This window comes from Oncorhynchus kisutch, unplaced genomic scaffold, assembly GCF_002021735.2.
Source record: "Oncorhynchus kisutch isolate 150728-3 unplaced genomic scaffold, Okis_V2 scaffold892, whole genome shotgun sequence".
NCBI lineage: Eukaryota > Metazoa > Chordata > Actinopteri > Salmoniformes > Salmonidae > Oncorhynchus > Oncorhynchus kisutch.
In genome coordinates, this window is record NW_022262837.1 from 97,315 (window position 1) to 120,482 (window position 23,168).

The window sequence follows — 23,168 nt, forward strand, 5'->3', positions numbered from 1 at the left end:
TATTTACAGATCGGCATACAAGTTTGTTATTAAGGCACATGAAAGTTCACATGTTCGAGTAGGCATTTCCGCCAGAAAACGCCTTTTGAAAATGAAAAATGTCTAATTGAAAAGGTACTCTTGTGAAGTACGCCAAGTTTCCTGAAACTGGACACATAATAATCAAAAAGAGAATTAACTGTAATGTTCTTCATCAGCCCTGTTTCTTAGCCTTGTATTGTAGCACCATCTAGTGTGGGACAACATTACTGTCCAATCCATTTTAATATTGGAGTTAAAGCTTTGATCTCCAGCTTCAGAAAAACAGAATAGCCACTTTATTAGCATCAGTCATTTTCATCCAAATGTAATTTTTTTTAAACTCATGAGTGAATAAGAAGTAAAAACACCACTGAGGTTCAGGGTCTGTCATTCCAACAGATGAAACACACCATAACTCTAAAATAACAGAAATATAACAGACATTAAATAGAGAAATGCATTCCAAAGGGAAGGAGTGGTTGTTGCATTCTTCTTGTGTTCCATAACGGATCAACTTTAGCTGTCCTTTGTGAGTGGTTATTGTTCCTCATCCCTTGATCTCCATGATTTAAAACTTAAATATGTACTTCCTGCATAGCAGAGTGACACCAGGAAGGCAAAGAACTGAAAAACAGATATATGAAAACATTCAAGTTCAGTACAATACTGGGTATGAGTTTGAGTAGGCTTAAATGGACCAAATGGATAGCATTCTGGATGGTACACAGTGGCATCATACATCTCTTATCTGTCTTGTAGGCGTATATTTAGCATTTTAATATTGTATATTTTAATATCGCTGTAATCATAAATCATATTTGTGGTATATTTTAAAAGCTGGCGTGATTTAAATATCTGTCTGGGAGTTCTGAAGTGGTTTTCTTACTGTGGATGCTACCCAGCAGTTGTAGTTATGGCGTCCCTTAACAGCATGGCTGATTGAGGCTGCGTCTACTGCTGCTGCCACCACATACATCACTGTAGCACTACTGTTGAAGAATAGACCCTGTAGAACACCACATACATCACTGTAGCACTACTGTTGAAGAACAGACCCTGTAGAACACCACATACATCACTGTAGCACTACTGTTGAAGAACAGACCCTGTAGAACACCACATACATCACTGTAGCACTACTGTTGAAGAACAGGAACCTGTAGAACACCACATACATCACTGTAGCACTACTGTTGAAGAACAGACCCTGTAGAACACCACATACATCACTGTAGCACTACTGTTGAAGAACAGACCCTGTAGAACACCACATACATCACTGTAGCACTACTGTTGAAGAACAGACCCTGTAGAACACCACATACATCACTGTAGCACTACTGTTGAAGAACAGACCCTGTAGAACACCACATACATCACTGTAGCACTACTGTTGAAGAACAGACCCGGTAGAACACCACATACATCACTGTAGCACTACTGTTGAAGAACAGACCCTGTAGAACATCACATACATCACTGTAGCACTACTGTTGAAGAACAGACCCTGTAGAATGACAACAACAGGATTGGCTGGCTCAGATACTGTAGGGTAGTACACATTATAGAATGGTTTCATTTGATCACATTCATAAAGACTTGGTTCATCTATTTGCTCTCTCCCCCAAAACCATCAAGGCAGTTACCTCCATTGGTTTTCTGTTACATAAATAGTCCACAATTATTCAATTACTAGATTTATAATAAACAACCTCAATCACTCAAGTTTCAAATAATGCGCTGTTGTATTATGTGTCGTAGTATGTGTCGTACCACAGTTGTCCAGGGGACCTGAGGGATCCTGTTGTAAGCCATGGTCAGGTAGATGATGAGGAAGATGACCGTCAGGACCCAGTACAAGATGGCCACAAACATGACCCACCCAAAGGCAGACACACGGAAGTACTCCGTCCCTGCTATCAGCATCCATACCAGCAGACCAAACACCTGAGGGGACAAGGAAACATAGAGCCAGCATTCCAAATGGTATCCTTTTCCATTTATAGTGCACTACTTTTTAACAGGGCCCATAGGGCTCCAGTAGAAAGTAGTGCACTATACAGGAAATAGCACACATAGTCAGTGATGGCTGTGGTCTGGTGGTGTCTACCTTATCATGTATTCAAATGCATTTGCTGTGCCTATCTTGAAGGCATACTGTAGAAAGACATTATAATGAAAGGAAATAATATATCCTGAATCAAATCATATGCACAGGATCCAGTGCAGTGTAGAGGGATCTGTTTACCTGCAAACGCTCATCTTAAACAGTACCACAGCTATACAAAGTAGAACATAATTGCCAAGTGATTTTTCATAGTTTATATTTCTGGAACCGAAATTAAAACCGCAGCTGACTGATACCTATCTGATCTGCTCATTCATTCAGAATGCCATCACACATTGATCATGATAAATCTATAGATGCATATTGTTATACTGCGTGCTACTGTAAATAATGGGACGTTTTGTCCTCTGTTGCACTGCAAACCTCCCTTCCTGTTATTAAAAGAAAATAATGTTTCATTGGTTGCTTCATGTCACAGGAAAAAATAATGTCTGGCCTAAGTGGAAGAGGAGGCTCTTTTGGGCACATTCTCCTCTGATGCTGGAAGGAAAATGGACAATGAAACTGACCTTGTTTTTTAAGCAACTTCCCATTCCAGAGAAAATAAAACACTGTACTGAGAACCAATGTCTGTCTACACAATAAGTATCTGATATTACAGAAAGTAGTCTATATTATAGAAAGTAGTCTATATTACAGAAAGTAGTCTATATTACAGAAAGTCTTCTATATTACAGAAAGTAGTCTATATTACAGGAAGTAGTCCATATTACAGAAAGTATTCTATATTACAGAAAGTAGTCTATATTACAGGAAGTAGTCTATATTACAGAAAGTATTCTATATTACAGGAAGTAGTCTATATTACAGAAAGTATTCTATATTACAGAAAGTAGTCTATATTACAGAAAGTAGTCTATATTACAGGAAGTAGGTTGACATTATGGTCATTTTCTCCAGTTATATTTCCTTGAAAAATTTGCAATAATTGAATCTTCAGTTCAGTGCAGTGTTCAATACAATGTCATGTCACCATCTGTGAAAAAACGTCATACAGGTCATTAGCCTGTGCAAAATGTGTATCAAATGCACATAAAATATACAGGTCGAACAGAATGCAAATCTGTATAAAAGTAATGGGATTCAGCAAATGACAAACTCTTCCCTTTATCAGAACTAATTGTGCCCCTATGATAAGGGTACAATTAGCCATGTGATACAAGGTATGATCAATATAAAATGTCTGATCTTCATAATGTGTTTAATTTGTTTAATCAACAAAGCGGTATTGATTCCCTCCATGAATTCTGATGGCAGTTATTGTGAGAAAGATGGTAAAAGCCACTGCCAAAGTGATTTCAATAAATTATTACATTGAACTTGGACACAAATATGTTCGTGCTGCAGTTAGGACATCACTCTCTGCAACTGGATCCTGAACTCCCTGAGGGGTAGAGCATGGGCTGTGAGGATTGGCAACAACACCTCCTCTACACTGACTCTTAACTCAGGGGCCACCCAGGGGTGTCCTCAGTCCTCTGCTGTACCCCCTGTTCATCCACAACTGTGTGGTTTTGCATGACACCAACTCCCTCATGAACTTTGCTGACGACAACATGGTTGTGTGCCTGATAACCAACAACAATGAGTCAGCCTATAAGGAGGATGTAAGTGAACTGGCATTGACAACAACCTCTCCCTCAAAGTCAGCAAAACAAAGGAGTTAATTGTTAACTTCAGGAAGCAGGGATGTGAACATGCCCCGATCCACATCAACCGGACTGCAGTAGAGAGAGTCACTAGTTTTAAGTTCCTCAGTTTCCATATCACCTAGGACGTGTCATGGACCAACACCTCCACCACTGTTGTCAAGAGGGCACAACAGAATGCCGCCCCGGGTCCTCTCCAAATACTAGCCCTGCACCATCAAGAATGTCCTGACCGGTTGCATCACGGCCTGCTGTTTGGGGTTTTAGGCTGGGTTTCTGTACAGCACTTTGAGATATCAGCTGATGTACGAAGGGCTATATAAATACATTTGATTTGATTTGGTATGGGAATTGTTCCCTATACGACCGCAAGGTCCTCCAGCGGGTGGTGAAGACGGCCCAGTACATCATGGGACCGTGGTCTCACCCATCCAGTACATCTACTCGAAACAGTGCCTGAGGAAGTCATGCAGCATCATCCAGGACCCCACACACCCAAGCCACAAGCTGTTCTCTCCCTCCCTTAACATCTGGCAGACGGTCAGAGCATGAGGTCTGATACCAACAGGCTCAGAGACCGTTTCTATCTACAAGCCATGAGACTGTTGAACAATTGAACTGGACTGACCACCTGCTCTGATTCTCCTCACCTTAGCACACATGCACTCACTCATGCACACGCCCATATAGACGTACACACATTTACATTCATGCTACACACTGACATCACAACTCAGAGCATGCGCAGACCAGCTGGCTGGTGTGTTTACGGATATATTCAATCGATCCCTATCCCAGTGTGCTGTCCCCACATGTTTCAAGATGGCCACCATTGTTCCTGTACCCAATAATGGAAAGGTAACTGAACTAAATGACTATCGCCTCATAGCACTCACCTCTGTCATCATGAAGTGCCTTGAGAGACTAGTCAAGGATCATATCACCTCCATCTTACCTGTCACCCTAGACCCACTTCAATTTGCTTACCGCCCCAATAGGCCCAAAGACGATGCAATCGCCATCACACTGCACACTCCCATCTGGACAAGAGGAATACATTTGTAAGAATGCTGTTCATTGACTAAAGCTCAGCATTCAACACCATAGTACCCTTCCAGCTCATCATTGAGCTCGAGGCTCTGGGTCTGAACCCCGCCCTGTGCAACTGGGTCCTGGACTTCCTGATGGGCCACCCCCAGGTGGTGAACATAGGAAACAACACTTCCACTTCGCTGATCCACAACACTGGGGCCCCTCAAGGTTGCGTACTCAGCCCCTTCCTGTACTCCCTGTTCACCCATGACTGCGTGGCCAAGCACGCCTCCAACTCAATCATCAAGTTTGCAGACGACACTACAGTGGTAGGCTTGATTACCAACAACAACGAGACAGCCTACAGGGAGGGGGTGAGGGCTCTGGGAGTGTGGTGTCAGGAAAACAACATCTCACTCAATGTCAACAAAACAAAGGAGATGATCGTGGACTTCAGGAAACAGCAGAGGGAGCACCCCCCTATCCACATCGACGGGACAGTAGTGGAGAAGGTGGAAAGTTTTACGTTTCTCTGCGTACACATCACTGACAAACTGAAATGGTCCACCCACACAAACAATGTGGTGAAGAAGGCGCAATAGCTTGTCACCTAAAACCCTTACAAACTTTTACAGGTGCAGAATTGAGAGAATCCTGTCAGGATGTATCACCGCCTGGTATGGCAAATGTACCGCCCACAACCGCAGGGCTCGCCTTCAGGACACCTACAGTACCCAATGTCACAGGAAGTCCAAAAAGACCATCAAGAACAACAACCACCCGAGCCACTGCCTGTTCACCTCTCTATTATCCAGAATGCGAGGTCAGTACAGGTGCATCAAAACTGGGACCGAAAGACTGAAAAACAGCTTCTATCTCAAGGCCATCAGACTGATAAATAGCCATCACTAGCACAGAGAGGCTGCCGCCTATGTACACAGACTTGAAATCATTGGCAACTTTAATAAATGGAACACTAGCCACTTTAATAATGTCACATTAATAATGTTTTCATATCTTGCATTACTCATCTCATATGTACAGTGCCTTGCAAAACTATTCATCCTCTGGCATTTTTCCTATTTTGTTGCACTACAACCTGTAATTGAAATAGATATTTATTTGGATTTCATGTAATGGACATACAAAAAATAGTCAAACAATAAAGTTAATAATTAAAAATGGAAAAGTGGTGCATGCATATGTATTCACTCCCTTTACTACGAAGCCCCTAAATTAGATCTGGTGGAACCAATTACAGTTGAAGTCGGAAGTTTCCATACACTTAGGTTGGAGTCATTAAAACTCGTTTTTCATCCACTCCACAAATGTCTTGTTAACAAACTATAGTTTGGGCAAGTCGGTTAGGACATCTACTTTGTGCATGACACAAGTCATTTTTCCCCAAAAAATTACAGACAGATTATTTCACTTATAATTCACTGTATCACAATTCCAGTGGGTCAGAAGTTTACATACACTAAATTGAATGTGCCTTTAAACAGCTTGGAAAATTCTAGAAAATTATGTCATGGCTTTAGAAGCTTCTGATAGGTTAATTGACATGATTTGAGTCAATTGGAGGTGTACCTGTTGATATATTTCAAGACCTACCTCCAAACTCAGTGCCTCTTTGCTTGACATCATCGGAAAATGAAAAGAAATCAGCCAAGACCTCAGAAACAAAATTGGAGACCTCCACAAGTCTGGTTCATCATTGGGAGCAATTTCCAAATGCCTGAAGGTACCACATTCATCTGTACAAACAATAGTACGCAAGTATAAACACCATGGGACCACGCAGCCGTCATACCACTAGAGATGAACATACTTTGGTGCGAATAGTGCGAATCAATCCCAGAACAACAGCAAAGGACCTTGTGAAGATGCTGGAGGAAACAGGTACAAAAGTATCTATATCCACAGTAAAACAAGTCCTATATCGACATAACCTGAAAGGCTGCTCAGCAAGGAAGAAGCCACTGCTCAAAAACCGACATAAAAAGACTACGGTTTGCAACTGCACATGGGGACAAAGATCATACTTTTTGGAGAAATGTCCTCTGGTCTGATGAAACAAAAATAGAACTGTTTGGCCATAATGACCATCTTTATGTTTGGAGAAAGAATATGGCACCACAACAAACCTGCCAAGAGAGGGCCGCCCACCAAAACTCCCGGACCAAGCAAGGAGGGCATTAATCAGAGAGGCAACAAAGAGACCAAAGATAACCCTGAAGGAGCTGCAAACCTCCACAGAGATTGGAGTATCTGTCCATAGGACCACTTTAAGTATACGGAAGAGTGGCCAGAAAAAAAGCCATTGTTTAAAGAAAAAAATAAGCAAACACATTTGGTGTTCACCAAAAGGCATGTGGGAGACTCCCCAAACATATGGAAGAAGGTACTCTGGTCAGATGAGACTAAAATTAAGCTTTTTGGCCATCAAGGTAAATGCTATGACGTAAACCCAACACCTCTCATAACCCCCGAGAACCTCATCCCCACTGTGAAGCATTGTGGTGGCAGCATCATGCTGTGGGGATGTTTTCATCGGCAAGGACTGGGAAACTGGTCAGAATTGATGGATGGTGCTAAATACAGGATAATTCTTGAGGGAAAGCTGTTTCCGTCTTCCTGAGATTTGAGACTGGGACAGAGGTTCACCTTCCAGCAGGACAATGACCCTAAGCATACTGCTAAAACAACACTTGATTGGTTTATTTAGGGGAACATTTAAATGTCTTGGAATGGCCTAGTCAAAGCCCAGACCTCAATCCAATTGAGAATCTGTGGTATGACTTAAAGATTGCTGTACACGAGCAGAACCCATCCAACTTAATGGAGCTGGAGCAGTTTTGCCTTGAAGAATGAGCAAAAATCAGCCAGATGTGATACAGCCTGGATTTGAATCAGGGACTGTAATAATGCCTCTTGCACTGAGATGCAGTGCCTTAGATCGCATCGCCACTCGGGAGCCCAATTTGCTACACCCGCAATAACATCAGCTAAACACATGTATGTGACCAAACAATTTGATTTGATTTTGATTTGCTACCAGACTCTTGTCATACTGCCCAGTTTAAACACTGCCCCCATCCCAACCTTCTCCAGTACAAGTGTAAATATTGGACTATAAAATGTGCTTTCTTGAATTATACTTGTGCTACTATAAAATGTTTATTCTGTTCTATTGAGCCATGTAATTTATGTTCGTATTCTTAACCTTTATTATGTCTTATTGTTGTTGCATGGTCTATAAGGAACCTGCAAGTAAGCATGTCTTTGGAAGATGTACCATGCGTATCCCGTAGCCTACAGCTTGAACCTTGAAACTTGATTACTTACTATTTCTGCGAAAACGAGGAGCCCCGAAGCAGTGCGAAAAAAGTGCCTATCACATGCCAGAGTAGAGGTGGAAAAGTTGTCCGTGCTGCTGCTGGTAGACGTTATCACAGTGCGCGTTGCTGCTCCTTCCATCTTCAATATTAATCTACCGCGTTTGGATCCTGCCCCCCTGGATTATGAAAACAAATCGTGCTACTCTAATAAAAGGAATGTGGGAAAGATGGCCATGACGAGTATTTCCTGAGTAGACGACAATACTTCCACGGAACTCGTTTTTGTTTTATTTTAGATAATAAGATCTATGACCTGTCTGAATGTCATTCTGTCGTCGTATAACTAATCCTACATACAAAGTATGTTCATCATAATTTGGTCAGTTAGGCCATAAACCATTCCCTCAATGTCACTGAGTTGAGAGTGGTTGCATAAAGAGGAACTTTTTTTGATGATAGGTAAATCAGGCTGCCAGAAAGTATTGCCTTTGGTTGGTAATGTTTTGCATAGGGTGCTGTATTTCAGAGGACCTGCGCAGGAGTAATCTACAGCCAAAGACTGAAGAGAGACCAAGCCAGTAGAATGCAGATTGCAGTTTTGAAACTGAGGTAGAAGTGCAGTAACTGCAGTCGGCTGTTTTATTTTGGACGCAATAATTGCTGCATACTGCAGATATACTGGATTCTAACTGCAGTTATACTGCACTCTGACTGGAATCTTTTTTCGTAAGTGCTATGACAGCAGGCAGAGTCTCACTTCTAAAGGAGTGCATAATGCAGGTTAGCTGTGGATTATTAATTTACTAAACTGTAGTCGCACTTTTGCTCAAACAGATACTGTACAGTGTGCCTTCTGGTCAAACAGAACCGTCTGTGTTCAGTTAACGACTGTCTAGACGTGCTGGGGCATGTCCAATACGGACCATAGTCCTGGCCTAATGTACCTTCGCTAAACCAGACAATTGTTGATGTAGTTTTCAATCATTGATTAGTTACTACTCTCTCCAGTTAGAAACTCGATATTCATCACCATGTCCTCGGTGTGACAGTAATAAATGTGTTCTGTGGTGGTGTCTAAACTGTACCAGCAGATGGCAGCATATAGACAGACAAAGATCATGGGGAAAGGCAAAGGAAAATGTGAAAACACCTCGAGGCTTAACTACAACTTGTGTATTGTCTTAACAACCAACATAACAATACTCGAAATATGCGATGTAATGTCCAGGCACCCCGCGATGCGTTGTGCATAATTTCATATATATATTTTGTTGTACCTTTATTTAACTAGGCAAGTCAGTTAAGAACAAATTCTTATTTACAATGATGGCCTACCGGGGAACAGAGTTTAGCCGTGGTATATTGGCTATATACCAAACCCCCTCGTGCCTTATTACTTAATTATACAACAGGTGGGTCTAATTCTGAATGCTGATTGGTTAAAAACGCATTCCAGCCGGTGTCTAATTCCACAAGTTACCACCGGCTAAATCTATGACGCTAAAATGTAGGCAATCAATGTAAATAAGATTTTTTTTAACTGACTTGCCTAGTTAAATAAAGGTTAAATAAAAAATGTTGTGTGTCTAGTTCTGACAGTGCAGCAATATCTAACCATTTCACATATATCCAATACACACAAATCTAAGTAAGGAATGGAATTAAGAATAGATAAATATATGGACGAGCAATAGACGAAGATACAGTAGAATAGTATAGAAAGGTTTAATAAAAAATAAAAACATTTTCAATCTGACTGTCTCAAGCTCAGCCAGACAATTTATAAACTTGATCTCCACTATAAAAAGCATCTAGACATTATCACACATTTCTTTTAGACTAACATTTAGTTTTCAACAGTGGAGATTTGTATAAACCTTGTGGTCTGTCTCTCCAACATTTGCAACATTGTTTCAATATTCAAATTCGATCTCCAAATGTCCCATAGTAACGAACTTGTCGGTAGGAGACAGACAGGCAGGCAGCGTTTGTCATCCAGTCAAAATCATGAATCAGTTGGCATCATTTTTATGGATATAAACAAAGAAATGTCAATAGAAAGCAGGTCAAACGAAACGAAGTGCAGCTAGTATGCAGTCTTTTGAAGTGATTGTGTTAGCTGTGTTGTTGGCTAGCTCCTCTGAAAAACGGTCCTGACATTTCCTATGGCAGGTGAAACCGAGGCTTATTAACTCATTGTTATGGATGTATCCAAATAAATGTCATGAGAAAAACAGCTTAAACTGTTCGACGTGACTGTAAATTTGCCCTAGTTGGCTAGCTAGAAAGCAAGGCATAAGAATGGGACTATACCTATATCTTGTGGAAGGATAAAATAGTATTATTTCATTAAAATAAAATGAAAATATGTCAATCATGATTGTAATATGTTGGTAACCTGTTGTATAATAGTGATAAGGCCAGAGAAGCTGGTGTTTGGAGGATGTATTGGCATGGTTTGCCAACAACACCCATGCCAATATATCCTCCAAACACCAGCTTCTCTGGCATTATCACTTAACTAAATAAAGGTGACAACGTTAATAATGCATTTTATTGTTGTACAGCATTCCGTTGCCATTATTAGGCCTATCTTTTCATAGAGGTGGGATAGGAACATACAGTCCATCTATCTGTCCTCAGACAAACAGCAACATGAGATTCCCTGATTCATTTGAGGAGCAAACGTTTTCTCTTTTAACATGTTTAATGGTGGTTTCTACACAATTAGCAGGAAGAGTAATGTTATCAGTCAGTGTGGTAGTGAATAAAAATAATGGACCATCAATGATTTATTTGTCTGCAATCCAATGCTTCATCAAGGCATATTACCCCCATTCCCTTAAATTACTGATATTACCCCCATTCCCTTAAATTACTGATATTACCCCCATTCCCTTAAATTACTGATATTACCCCATTCCCTCAAATTACTGATATTACCCCCATTCCCTTAAATTACTGATATTACCCCATTCCCTTACATTACTGATATTACCCCATTCCCTTAAATTACTGATATTACCCCCATTCCCTTAAATTACTGATATTACCCCATTCCCTTACATTACTGATATTACCCCATTCTCTTAAATTACTGATATTACCCCCATTCCCTTAAATTACTGATATTACCCCATTCCCTTAAATTACTGATATTACCCCCATTCCCTTAAATTACTGATATTACCCCCATTCCCTTAAATTACTGATATTACCCCATTCCCTTAAATGACTGATATTACCCCATTCCCTTAAATTACTGATATTACCCCATTCCCTTAAATTACTGATATTACCCCCATTCCCTTAAATGACTGATATTCCTCCCTTTCCCTTAAATTACTTACACATATATATTATATATTTAAGTTAAAACAAGCAGTTACAATATCGCAAGTAATTCACCTTTTAAGAGGTATTATGATTTATAGATGTAGAGTAAAGAGATGCTTCAGGGAAACAGCCTGATAAATAAACTCATAGTATGGAGATTCATTCTGTGAATTCAACAGAGACACATTGATCTCAATGAGATTATAATAGAATGATCATAGTAATTACCTGCAGTAAACAGGCTTTGTATTAGTCAATACTTAATCCTGCCTGAGAATACATTTTAGATTTAACACAATAATTAATAGGTATAACCTCCATTGTCTGGCTGTAGTTATAAGTCTCTATATTTCAGATGATTACTATAAAACCTTGTTAGAATCACACAAGTCCAGAGGAACGTGAAGGTTTAAACAAAAAAAATTAAGCATTATCCTGATTTCCTATGTGTCCAGCAAGAGACATCTTGAAGATGCCTGGATTACGTGCTAAACCTGTATTATAATGGTGCATTGTAGAATAGGTTATAGTTAGAAGATGTAATGTACAAGGCCCAGGATAAATAACAGTGTTTTATGTAATCATACTAAAACAATAGCAACACCATAGTACAGACAATATCCCTGTTTCCCTAGATCTTCAGTTTTGATCATTATTGGTTATTAATTATTGACAATATAATTGTTTAGCTATTCAGTACATCCATCACTCACTATATAACTATATATCAAATATGTATTATCCTTCTCCACAATTAAACAATGATATGTTTCATGATGCTTGCATTGTTGACATTAGATCTTACTTTACATGTGTTGGTATAAGGCTATACTTGTATGTAAGGCAATGAACTTGCATTTTAATGACGTGTGATTTGCATCAACAGAGGGAAGGGGCGTCACAGAGTACATGTACGTGCTCATCTTTCACTTCTCAACCTTGTAAATTATAATCATAGAACAGTAATGTCTTTGGAGTGGAACAATTATGTTTTTGGAGCATGATTGGAAAAGAAAATGAAACGAGCAGAATTATATTTTTTATCACGAGCAGAATGTATTTTATGGTCTCTGGAGCAGCTGATATAGAAGAGAGGAGGATGGAGAGAAAGGATGGGTCTGGAATCACTTTGATTTCCTCTTCCTTCCTCCACGTCCGGTTCTCAAACAGAACAAGTCAGCCATTAGGAAGAAGCATTGAAGGGCTGAAAGAGCAGCCAACACCAAGGGAAGTAATTAACTCAATGTCTTCAGACCAAACTGGATGTTCAAAACCATTCTCAGAGACCTGGCAAATCCTCTCACCCCTGTATACAAGATAAATATATGCACACATTTTACAGTAATTTCAGTCAATTTCAAGTGTATGGAACAGACGAATATAGGATGAAAGACTATAGCAGAATATACAGTTGAAGTCGGAAGTTTACATACACTTAGATTGGAGTCATTAAAACTCGTTTTTCAACCACTCCACAAATATCTTGATAAAAAAACTATTGTTATTGCAAGTCAGTTTGGACATCTACTAAGTGCATGAAACAAGTCATTTTTCCATCAATTGTTTACAGACAGATAATTTCACTTATAATTCATTGTATCACAATTCCAGTGGGTCAGAAGTTTACATACACTAAGTTGACTGTGCCTTTAAACAGCTTGGAAAAATCCAGAAAATGATGTCATGGCTTTAGAAGCTTCTGATAGGCTATTTGAGCTCATTTGAGTCAACTCACTTGACATGGGAAAATCAAAAGAAATCAGCCAAACAATTATAGACCTCCACAAGTCTGGTTCATCATTGGGAGCAATTTCCAAACGCTTGAAGGTACCACATTCATCAGTACGAAAAATAGTACACAAGTATAAACACCATGGGACCACGCAGCCGTCATACCACTCAGGAAGTAGACGCGTTCTGTCTCCTAGATATGAGCGCACTTTGGTGCGACTAGTGCAAATCAATCCCAGAACAACAGTGAAGGATCTTGTGACGATGCTGGAAGAAACAGGTACAAAAGTATCTATACCCACAGTAAAACAAGTCCTATATCGACATAACCTGAAAGGCCGCTCAGCGAGGAAGAAGTCACTGCTCCAAAACCGACATAAAAAGACAGACTACGGTTTGCAACTGCACATGGGGACAAAGATCATACTTTTTGGAGAAATGTCCTCTGGTCTGATGAAACCATAATGACCTTTGTTATGTTTGGAGAAAAAAGGGGGAGGCTTGCAAGCCAAAGAAACCATCCCAACCGTGAAGCATGGGTGTGGCAGCATCATGTTGTGGGGGTGCTTTGCTGCAGGAGGGACTGGTGCACTTAACAAAATAGATCGCATCATGAGGTAGGAAAATGATGTGGATATATTGAAGCAACATCTCAAGACTTCAGTCAGGAAGCTAAAGCTTGGTCGCAAATGGGTCTTCCAAATGGACAATGACCCCAAGCATACATCCAGAGTTGTGGCAAAATGGTTTAAGGACAACAAAGTCAAGGTATTGGAGTGGCTATCACAAAGCCCTGACCACAATCCTTTAGAATATTTGTGGGCATAACTGAAAAAGCATGTGTGAGCAAGGAGGCCTACAAACCTGACTCAGTTACACCAGCTCTGTCAGGAGGAATGGGCCAAAATTCACCCAACTTATTGTGGAAAGCTTGTGGAAGGCTACCCGAAACGTTTGACCCAAGTTAAACCATTTAAAGGCAATGATACCAAATACTAATTGAGTGTATGTAAACTTCTGACCCACTGGGAATGTGATGAAAGAAATAAAAGCTGAAATAAATCATTCTCTCTACTATTATTCTGACATTTCACATTCTTAAAATGAAGTGGTGATCCTAACTGAACTAAGACAGGGAATTTCTAGGATTACGTGTCAGGAATTGTGAAAAACTGAGTTTAAATGTATTTTGCTAAGGTGTATGTAAACTTCGACTTCAACTGTAGCTACCTTGACCTGATCTCAAGAAACTCTAAAATGCTGCGTCGGAAAACAATGTAACATGAATATCTTATACGTGGGTTTCTACTTTTACCTTAATGTGATAATTCAACTTACCTGAATTAGTCAGCTGGCAGGCATATAGCCACCTACACAACCTTGTACCTCAGTGTTATCATTCACTACTCCAAGAGTAAACAAGTCTATGAAGAGCTTGCAGGCAAATTGTGGGGCTGCAGCAAATTATTATTTGGCCCCAAATACAGGGGGGGGGGGTGTGTGTGTGTGTGTGTGTGTGTTTGTACGTGCGTGTGTGTGTGTGTACGTGCGTGTGTGTGTGTGTGTGTACGTGTGTACATGTGTGTGTGTACATGTGTGTGTGTGTGTGTGTGTGTGTGTACGTGCTTGCGTGCGTGAGTGTGTGTGTGTGTACGTGCGTGTGTGTGTGTGTGTGTACGTGTGTACATGTGTGTGTGTGTGTGTGTGTGTGTGTGTGTGTGTGTGTGTACGTGTGTACATGTGTGTGTGTGTGTGTGTGTGTGTGTGTGTGTGTGTGTATGCATGTGTACGTGTGTACGTGCTTGCGTGCGTGAGTGTGTGTGTGTGTACGTGCGTGTGTGTGTGTGTGTGTACGTGTGTACATGTGTGTGTGTGTGTGTGTGTACCCAAATAACAGTCTTCCAATTGACGTCAAACAGCTTTTTAAAAGCAGTCATAAGCTTTATATATATCATTAGCTTTTATAAACAGATTGCAGTGTTTAATGTAGAGTTTGGTTTACTGGCCCCTAAGATTAGATACATAGCATCAATCAAATATATTTATAAATCCCTTTTTACATCAGCAAATGTCACAAGTGCTTATACAGAAACCCAGCCTAAAACCCCAAACAGCAAGCAATGAAGATATAGACAAGGCATCGAAGATACATTTCCTCAAGCAACACCATACCTTGGTGTGAGAGAAAGATATAGAAGATGGAGAAGATACATGTCCTCAAGCTACTCCATACCTTGGTGTGAGAGACAGATAGAGAAGATGGAGAAGATACATGTCCTCAAGCTACTCCATACCTTGGTGTGAGAGACAGATGGAGAAGATACATGTCCTCAAGCTACTCCATACCTTGGTGTAAGAGACAGATAGAGAAGATGGAGAAGATACATGTCCTCAAGCTACTCCATACCTTGGTGTGAGAGAAAGATAAAGAAGATGGAGAAGATACATGTCCTCAAGCTACTCCATACCTTGGTGTAAGAGACAGATAGAGAAGATGGAGAAGATACATGTCCTCAAGCTACTCCATACCTTGGTGTAAGAGACAGATAGAGAAGATGGAGAAGATACATGTCCTCAAGCTACTCCATACCTTGGTGTGAGAGAAAGAGAGAAGAGTCCCGTTGAAGCTCTGCTTTATGGACTCCTTCTACTCTAGCCTGATGGATTGTTTATGGAGACTTTTACTGATCGGTATGATTGTGTTAGACCCAGTTATAAACTTGGTGGTTCGAGCCCTGAATGCTTATTGGCTGACAGCCGTGGTATATCAGAAAAAACATGTCTTTTGTCACGGCCGTCGAAAGAACTGGACCAAGGTGCAGGGTGGTGAGCGTACATTTCTTTTTATTTAAGATAAATGTCGCCAACAAAACAAGAAAGCAAGAAAATGACCGTGAAGCTCAACAGGGCTAAGTGCCACAAACAAAGTTAACTACCCACAATCACAGGTGGGAAAAGGGCTGCCTAAGTGTGGTTCCCAATCAGAGACAACGATAGACAGCTGTCCCTGATTGAGAACCATACCTGGCCAAAACAAAGAAATACAAAACATAGAATATAGAATGCCCACCCCACATCACACCCTGACCTAACCAAATAGAGAAATAAAACGTCTCTCTAAAGTCAGGGCTTTACAGTAACCCCCCCCCCCCAAAGGTGCAGACTCTGGCCGCAAAACCTGAACCTATAGGGGAGGGTCCGGGTGGGCATCTATCCGCGATGGTGGCTCTGGTGCTGGACGAAGACCCCTCTCCACCTCTGTCTCACCCCGCTTTGGTGGCGTCTCTGGTGTGGGGACCCTCTCTGCGGGCCCCGGACTGGGCACCCTCGTTGCGGGCCCCGGACTGGAAACCGTCGCTGGAGGCTCCGGACTGGAGACAATCACTGGAGGCTTCGTGCCATGACTCCTCACTGGAGGTTTCGTGCCATGGATCATCACTGGAGGCTTCCTGCCATGGATCATCACTGGAGGCTTCCTGCCATGGATCATCACTGGAGGCTTCATGCTATGGATCATCACTGGAGGCTTCTTGTCATGGATCATCACTGGAGTGGAGAGCCACACGGGAGGCCTGGCTCTGGGAGCAGGCACAGGACTCACCAGGCTGGGGAGACATACAGGAGGCTTTGTCCTTGGCAGAGGCATCGGATACACTGGGCCGTGGAGGCGCACTGGAGGTCTCGAGCTTAGAGCCTGCACAACCCGTCCTGGCTGGGTGGTTATCTTCGCCCTGCAAATGCCGGGGAGCTGGGGTGTAGCGCACCGGGCTGTGAACGTGCACAGGACGCACTGGGCTGTGCAGATGTACCGGAGACACAGTGCACAGAGCCGGGGCAGGATATCCTGGGCCGAAGAGACGCACTGGAGACCAGGCGTGCTGAGCCGTCACCATCCATCCTGGCTGGATGCTCACCCTAGCCCGGCAGATGCGGGGAGCTGGGATGTAGCGCACCGGGCTGTGAACGCGCTCTGGACACACCGTGCGCTCCACCGCATATAACGGTGCCTGACCAGTACGACGCTCGCCACGGTAAGCACGGGGAGTTGGCTCAGGTCTGAATCCTGACTCTGCCACACTCCCAGTGTGCCTCCCCCAAAAAACTTTGGAGTGGCCTCCCGGTCCTTAGTGCCAGCCGTGGCCCTGTGTAATCCTGGGCCCTCTTTCTCACTGCCTCCACCTTCCTCGCTGCTTCTACCTGCTCCCACAGCAGGCGATCCTTTCCAGCCAGGATCTCCTCCCACGTCCAGGATCCCTTGCCGTCCAGGATGTCATCCCATGTCCAGTCCTCCTTTTTACCACGCTGCTTGGTCCTTTTGTGGTGGGTAGTTCTGTCACGGCCGTCGAAAGAACTGGACCAAGGTGCAGGGTGGTGAGCGTACATTTCTTTTTATTTAAGATAAATGTCGCCAACAAAACAAGACCACGACCATGAAGCTCAACAGGGCTAAGTGCCACAAATAAAGTTAACTACCCACAATCAGAGGTGGGAAAAGGGCTGCCTAAGTATGGTTCCCAATCAGAGACAACATTAGACAGCTGTCCCTGATTGAGAACCATAACCGGCCAAAACAAAGAAATACAAAACATAGAAAATAGAACATAGAATGCCCACCCCACATCACACCCTAACCAAATAGAGAAATAAAATGGCTCTCTAAGGTCAGTGCGTGACCATTTCTACTGCTCTAATTACTTTGGTAATCAGTTCATAATACCAATAAGGCACCTCGGGGTGCCACACCCCCCCAGGCCTTATTGCTTAATTATAATATGTCTTCATCTCCTCTGTGGAAAAGGAGAAGGAATTCAAAACCAGAGCATAATAGTATTCTACTGAGTACTGAGAAGTGCAGAAACACTACAATGATGTTTGAAAGTGTCCAGCTGAGGCGATTTTGAAACACTGTCCCTTTTCAGCCCTGGGGGTCTCATTTTGTCTCAAACAGAAAATGTGGAACTAGTGAAGCTGCTTGTGCAGTTGGTTTGTTAGTTCCTGGTGTGCTGTTTCTGTTTCTATCAACCCACCATGTCATACAGCTACACTAACCACACCCCTCATTGGACTGTTTTAGCCTTACAATTATGGGTGTTTGTGTTGAGTAACATATTAGAATGTGTGTCTGTTGTGTATGGATGTGTACAGTACCATATTATAATGTGTATGTTGTGTATGGATGTGTACAGTACCATATTATAATGTGTCTGTTGTGTATGGATGTGTACAGTACCATATTATAATGTGTATGTTGTGTATGGATGTGTACAGTACCATATTATAATGTGTATGTTGTGTATGGATGTGTACAGTACCATATTATAATGTGTATGTTGTGTATGGATGTGTACAGTACCATATTATAATGTGTATGTTGTGTATGGATGTGTACAGTACCATATTATAATGTGTATGTTGTGTATGAGTGTGTAGTGACACCGCCTGCATCACCTCTCGTCCCCTTCACTTCTCCGTTGTCCAATCCTGCTGTACATTCAGAATCCATATCTGTTCCCCTAAATGGCGCCCCGCTGCCACGGAACAAAGCACAGATCCTCTCCGCCTGCGACGACGGTCACATGTCGGCCAGCCCAGATGCTGTGCTGTAATTGGCCGTTGGGGCATCCTGCTGTGGAGAAGACATTATTACGAGCAGAGCTCCCCTAACTCACCCCAACCCAGCCTCCACAACCCCCCTATACAGACACACACACACATACGCACACACACTCCAGTGCATGCATGTACACACCTACACAGGCACATATGCCCATGCACACATACACATACAAACACACATATGTCATACTCCACAACTACCAGCCACAAACCACAAACCCTCCACAACCTCCACCAACCATTCTACACACACACACACACACACACACACAGAAACACCCCAGCCAAACTCCACCCCTCCCACCACTAACCTAATCCACAGATAAACAGATCTGAATTCTCCATCGAATGGACCCAGTTTTATATCACAACACTATAATAATAACAATACAGAAACCGGTGTTTATACGTCGCTTCTCATTTTGTCCGATGGAGTTGAAGAGTTGAATCAACCTTTTCCTTTGGTGAGGGACTGAGCTCTAAACATAGGAGAATATCTCATCAGCATTCTTGAAATAGCGTCTGAGTGAAAAAATAGATCTGTAGTCTTACTGCAGCGCAGGGCCCCCTACTGTGCTACCTGTCAAAGCCAATATTTCCTCCTCTACCACTATAACACAAGCCACCTTTCCTCTCCTTACTTTTAATTAATGAATGATTGGCGTATTGGACTCAGGCTCTGCCTCTAGTCTCACATTGGTAGATGATCGTTTTGATTTTGATCGATTTTTTACTAAAATACTTACTACAGTTATTAAGATATGTATTGTCTTAGTTTTTACATTGGGAATTCATTTAGTTTCTGGTACAATGTTGGAATAATCTATTTCTACACATTTTGTTGACCTTGAGATATTCAATTTCAACAATTTATTGAAACATAAATCTAGCACCGTTATCTTAAACATAGATTGTGGGAACAATGTTGTCCAAAAAATAAAACACATTGTTCTAGAATCTGAACCCCCCCAGATTGGAATCTATTCTGGCTATATTATTAATTGTTTGGCCAGAGATTTGATCATTTTCACGGGATATATTCTCTCCATGTTATGTAGGAAAAATCATTTGCATTTTTTCTCTGAGTGTGAAGTATCAAAGCCAGGCCCCTGCTGAGCTGAGAATGGAGTGAGCTGGCATAGGCATGAATTTTTCAGCAGCCCGCTCCCTCTCTCTCTCTATTTCCTTTCTCTTCCCCTCTCTCTCTCTCTTTTCCTGTCGGTTCAGTCGATACGCTGCTCAGACGAGGAGCTCAGGCTGAATAAGAACTAGACCGAGTGCATCCCATGAATTCGAGGAGCTGCCGGAGAAATGGCCCCTGAATTTAAATCATAAAAACAACAACAAATATATTTCAGTATATAGCCTTTTTATTCACACCTCCTTCTGTTTGATGGTACAGTCCATGTTCCGTGTTAGACAATGATTATAGGCAGACTGGATTCAAATATAGCCAATGTGGGCTGTCCATAAAGAGTTCATATCATTGTTTTCTAATAATTGCAAGACATAAAATTAAAATTAAATAAAATACATTGAACACCACAAAAAAAAAAGATTTTAATAAATAAAACTGAAATTGAAACAATTCCCTTTTTGACACTTTTAACACCTAACACAGGCCATGTATTACTAAGAATAAGTGATCAATTAAAAAAGGTTGTGAATGTGTGGTTTTACGATACATATCCTCACTGGATAATGGTAACGTACTAGCTAGTTCTGCTTGCTTGGTATACAGACACAGCAATTAAAGTGAGAAGAATAAGAAAACAGTTTGTATGTGTCAGCAGCAGGCCACAGTAAAGATGTGGTCAAATGTGTTTAGCAGGGCGAGGTCATCTCTACCTCATACTGTAGGCCAGCGATCATCAACTCCATTCATTTGTAGACTGCAAATTGACCGCAAGAAGCCCAAACACATGTAATATTTGTATATAAACAGAATCATTTAAAACCTTGCTTACATTTGTATACGATCACGTATCTATTATGCGTGGGAGTACTTGGGAACAGATTTACAAAATTAAAATGGTTTGGAGCTGATTTCCTGGTGTTTTAGTCTTTTATGTCCAATAATGAAAATTACAATATTTATATAAAAACCAAATGTGTCCCTTGGGCTAAAATTTGGGGAACCCTGCTGTAGGTCTTCTGTCAGCAGGACTGATGGCTACAAATCACCACCTGAGACTGACAGACTCACAGAAAACTCACTGTCTCTTGCTAGCCAGGCGTCCATTTTATGGAAAGGTGTCAGAAGGAGAGAATAGAATATACCACTATAGCTTACACAGCAAATACATTTACCGTGTACGTAGATTGGAATTCTATTTGTATTGATTGTTGTTTCACTAGAAGCGAACGTGTGAGGTGTGATTCCATCCCATTTCATTTACAATAACTCTAACTGTTATTGAGGATAAACAATCATCCCTAGCTGGAAATCAAGTGTTTAGTGCAGAATGTCAGCGTATGCTATTTAATATCTTCTTGTCCTTTTCAGCACAACCCAATCACATAAACCCTTATGGTGGTTCTATTTAGTGGGATATATTGCATACATCTGTAGTGGACCAAAATTCATGAGGAGAGGCTGGGTTGTTAATGTGTTTGTTTGTTTGTTTCAGAGAGAGGCAGGCAGGGACTCCCCTGGGCATCGGGGAGTAGACATCCATTTAGGTGAGAGACAGTTTTATGATTATTATAATGAAGTTGACCCATAAAGCATTTTTATTACTGTTTGTTTGGAGGAAAAACATTGAACAACTCTTGTGTTATTACAAGGTTAGATTGTAGAGACATCTCTTGTGTTATTGCAAGGTTAGATTGTAGAGGCATCTCTTGTGTTATTGCAAGGTTAGATTGTAGAGGCATCTCTTGTGTTATTGCAAGGTTAGATTGTAGAGGCATCTCTTGTGTTATTACAAGGTTAGATTGTAGAGGCATCACTTGTGTTATTGCAAGGTTAGATTGTAGAGGCATCTCTTGTGTTATTACAAGGTTAGATTGTAGAGGCATCTCTTGTGTTATTACAAGGTTAGATTGTAGAGGCATCTCTTGTGTTATTGCAAGGTTAGATTGTAGAGGCATCTCTTGTGTTATTACAAGGTTAGTTTGTAGAGACATCTCTTGTGTTATTGCAAGGTTAGATTGTAGAGGCATCTCTTGTGTTATTACAAGGTTAGATTGTAGAGGCATCTCTTGTGTTATTACAAGGTTAGATTGTAGAGGCATCTCTTGTGTTATTGCAAGGTTAGATTGTAGAGGCATCTCTTGTGTTATTACAAGGTTAGTTTGTAGAGACATCTCTTGTGTTATTGCAAGGTTAGATTGTAGAGACATCTCTTGTGTTATTGCAAGGTTAGATTGTAGAGGCATCTCTTGTGTTATTGCAAGGTTAGATTGTAGAGGCATCTCTTGTGTTATTACAAGGTTAGATTGTAGAGGCATCTCTTGTGTTATTACAAGGTTAGATTGTAGAGGCATCTCTTGTGTTATTGCAAGGTTAGATTGTAGAGGCATCTCTTGTGTTATTACAAGGTTAGATTGTAGAGGCATCTCTTGTGTTATTGCAAGGTTAGATTGTAGAGGCATCTCTTGTGTTATTGCAAGGTTAGATTGTAGAGGCATCTCTTGTGTTATTACGAAGGTTAGATTGTAGAGACATCTCTTGTGTTATTACGAAGGTTAGATTGTAGAGACATCTCTTGTGTTATTACGAAGGTTAGATTGTAGAGACATCTCTTGTGTTATTACGAAGGTTAGATTGTAGAGGCATCTCTTGTGTTATTACGAAGGTTAGATTGTAGAGGCATCTCTTGTGTTATTACGAAGGTTAGATTGTAGAGGCATCTCTTGTGTTATTACGAAGGTTAGATTGTTGAGACATCTCTTGTGTTATTGCAAGGTTAGATTGTAGAGACATCTCTTGTGTTATTGCAAGGTTAGATTGTAGAGGCATCTCTTGTGTTATTACGAAGGTTAGATTGTAGAGACATCTCTTGTGTTATTACGAAGGTTAGATTGTAGAGGCATCTCTTGTGTTATTGCAAGGTTAGATTGTAGAGACATCTCTTGTGTTATTACGAAGGTTAGATTGTAGAGACATCTCTTGTGTTATTACGAAGGTTAGATTGTAGAAATGTCTCTTGTGTTATTGCAAGGTTAGATTGTAGAGACATCTCTTGTGTTATTGCAAGGTTAGATTGTAGAGGCATCTCTTGTGTTATTGCGAAGGTTAGATTGTAGAGGCATCTCTTGTGTTATTTAAAGGTTAGATTGTTGAGACATCTCTTGTGTTTATTACGAAGG

At 41.2% G+C, this 23,168-nt stretch overlaps 1 protein-coding gene across 1 annotated transcript; it reads right to left on the bottom strand.

The window, feature by feature from the left end:
- Positions 1-245: 245 nt before the first annotated feature.
- LOC116362886 (CKLF-like MARVEL transmembrane domain-containing protein 8) lies at positions 246-8,692 on the bottom strand. The gene is made up of 4 exons (XM_031816890.1): positions 8,179-8,692; positions 1,795-1,968; positions 908-1,027; positions 246-645 (listed from the first exon to the last, which is right to left on the bottom strand). The coding sequence occupies exons 1-4, from the start codon at positions 8,308-8,310 to the stop codon at positions 559-561; spliced, it is 513 nt and encodes a 170-aa protein (XP_031672750.1). The 5' UTR covers positions 8,311-8,692; the 3' UTR covers positions 246-558.
- Positions 8,693-23,168: the final 14,476 nt, after the last annotated feature.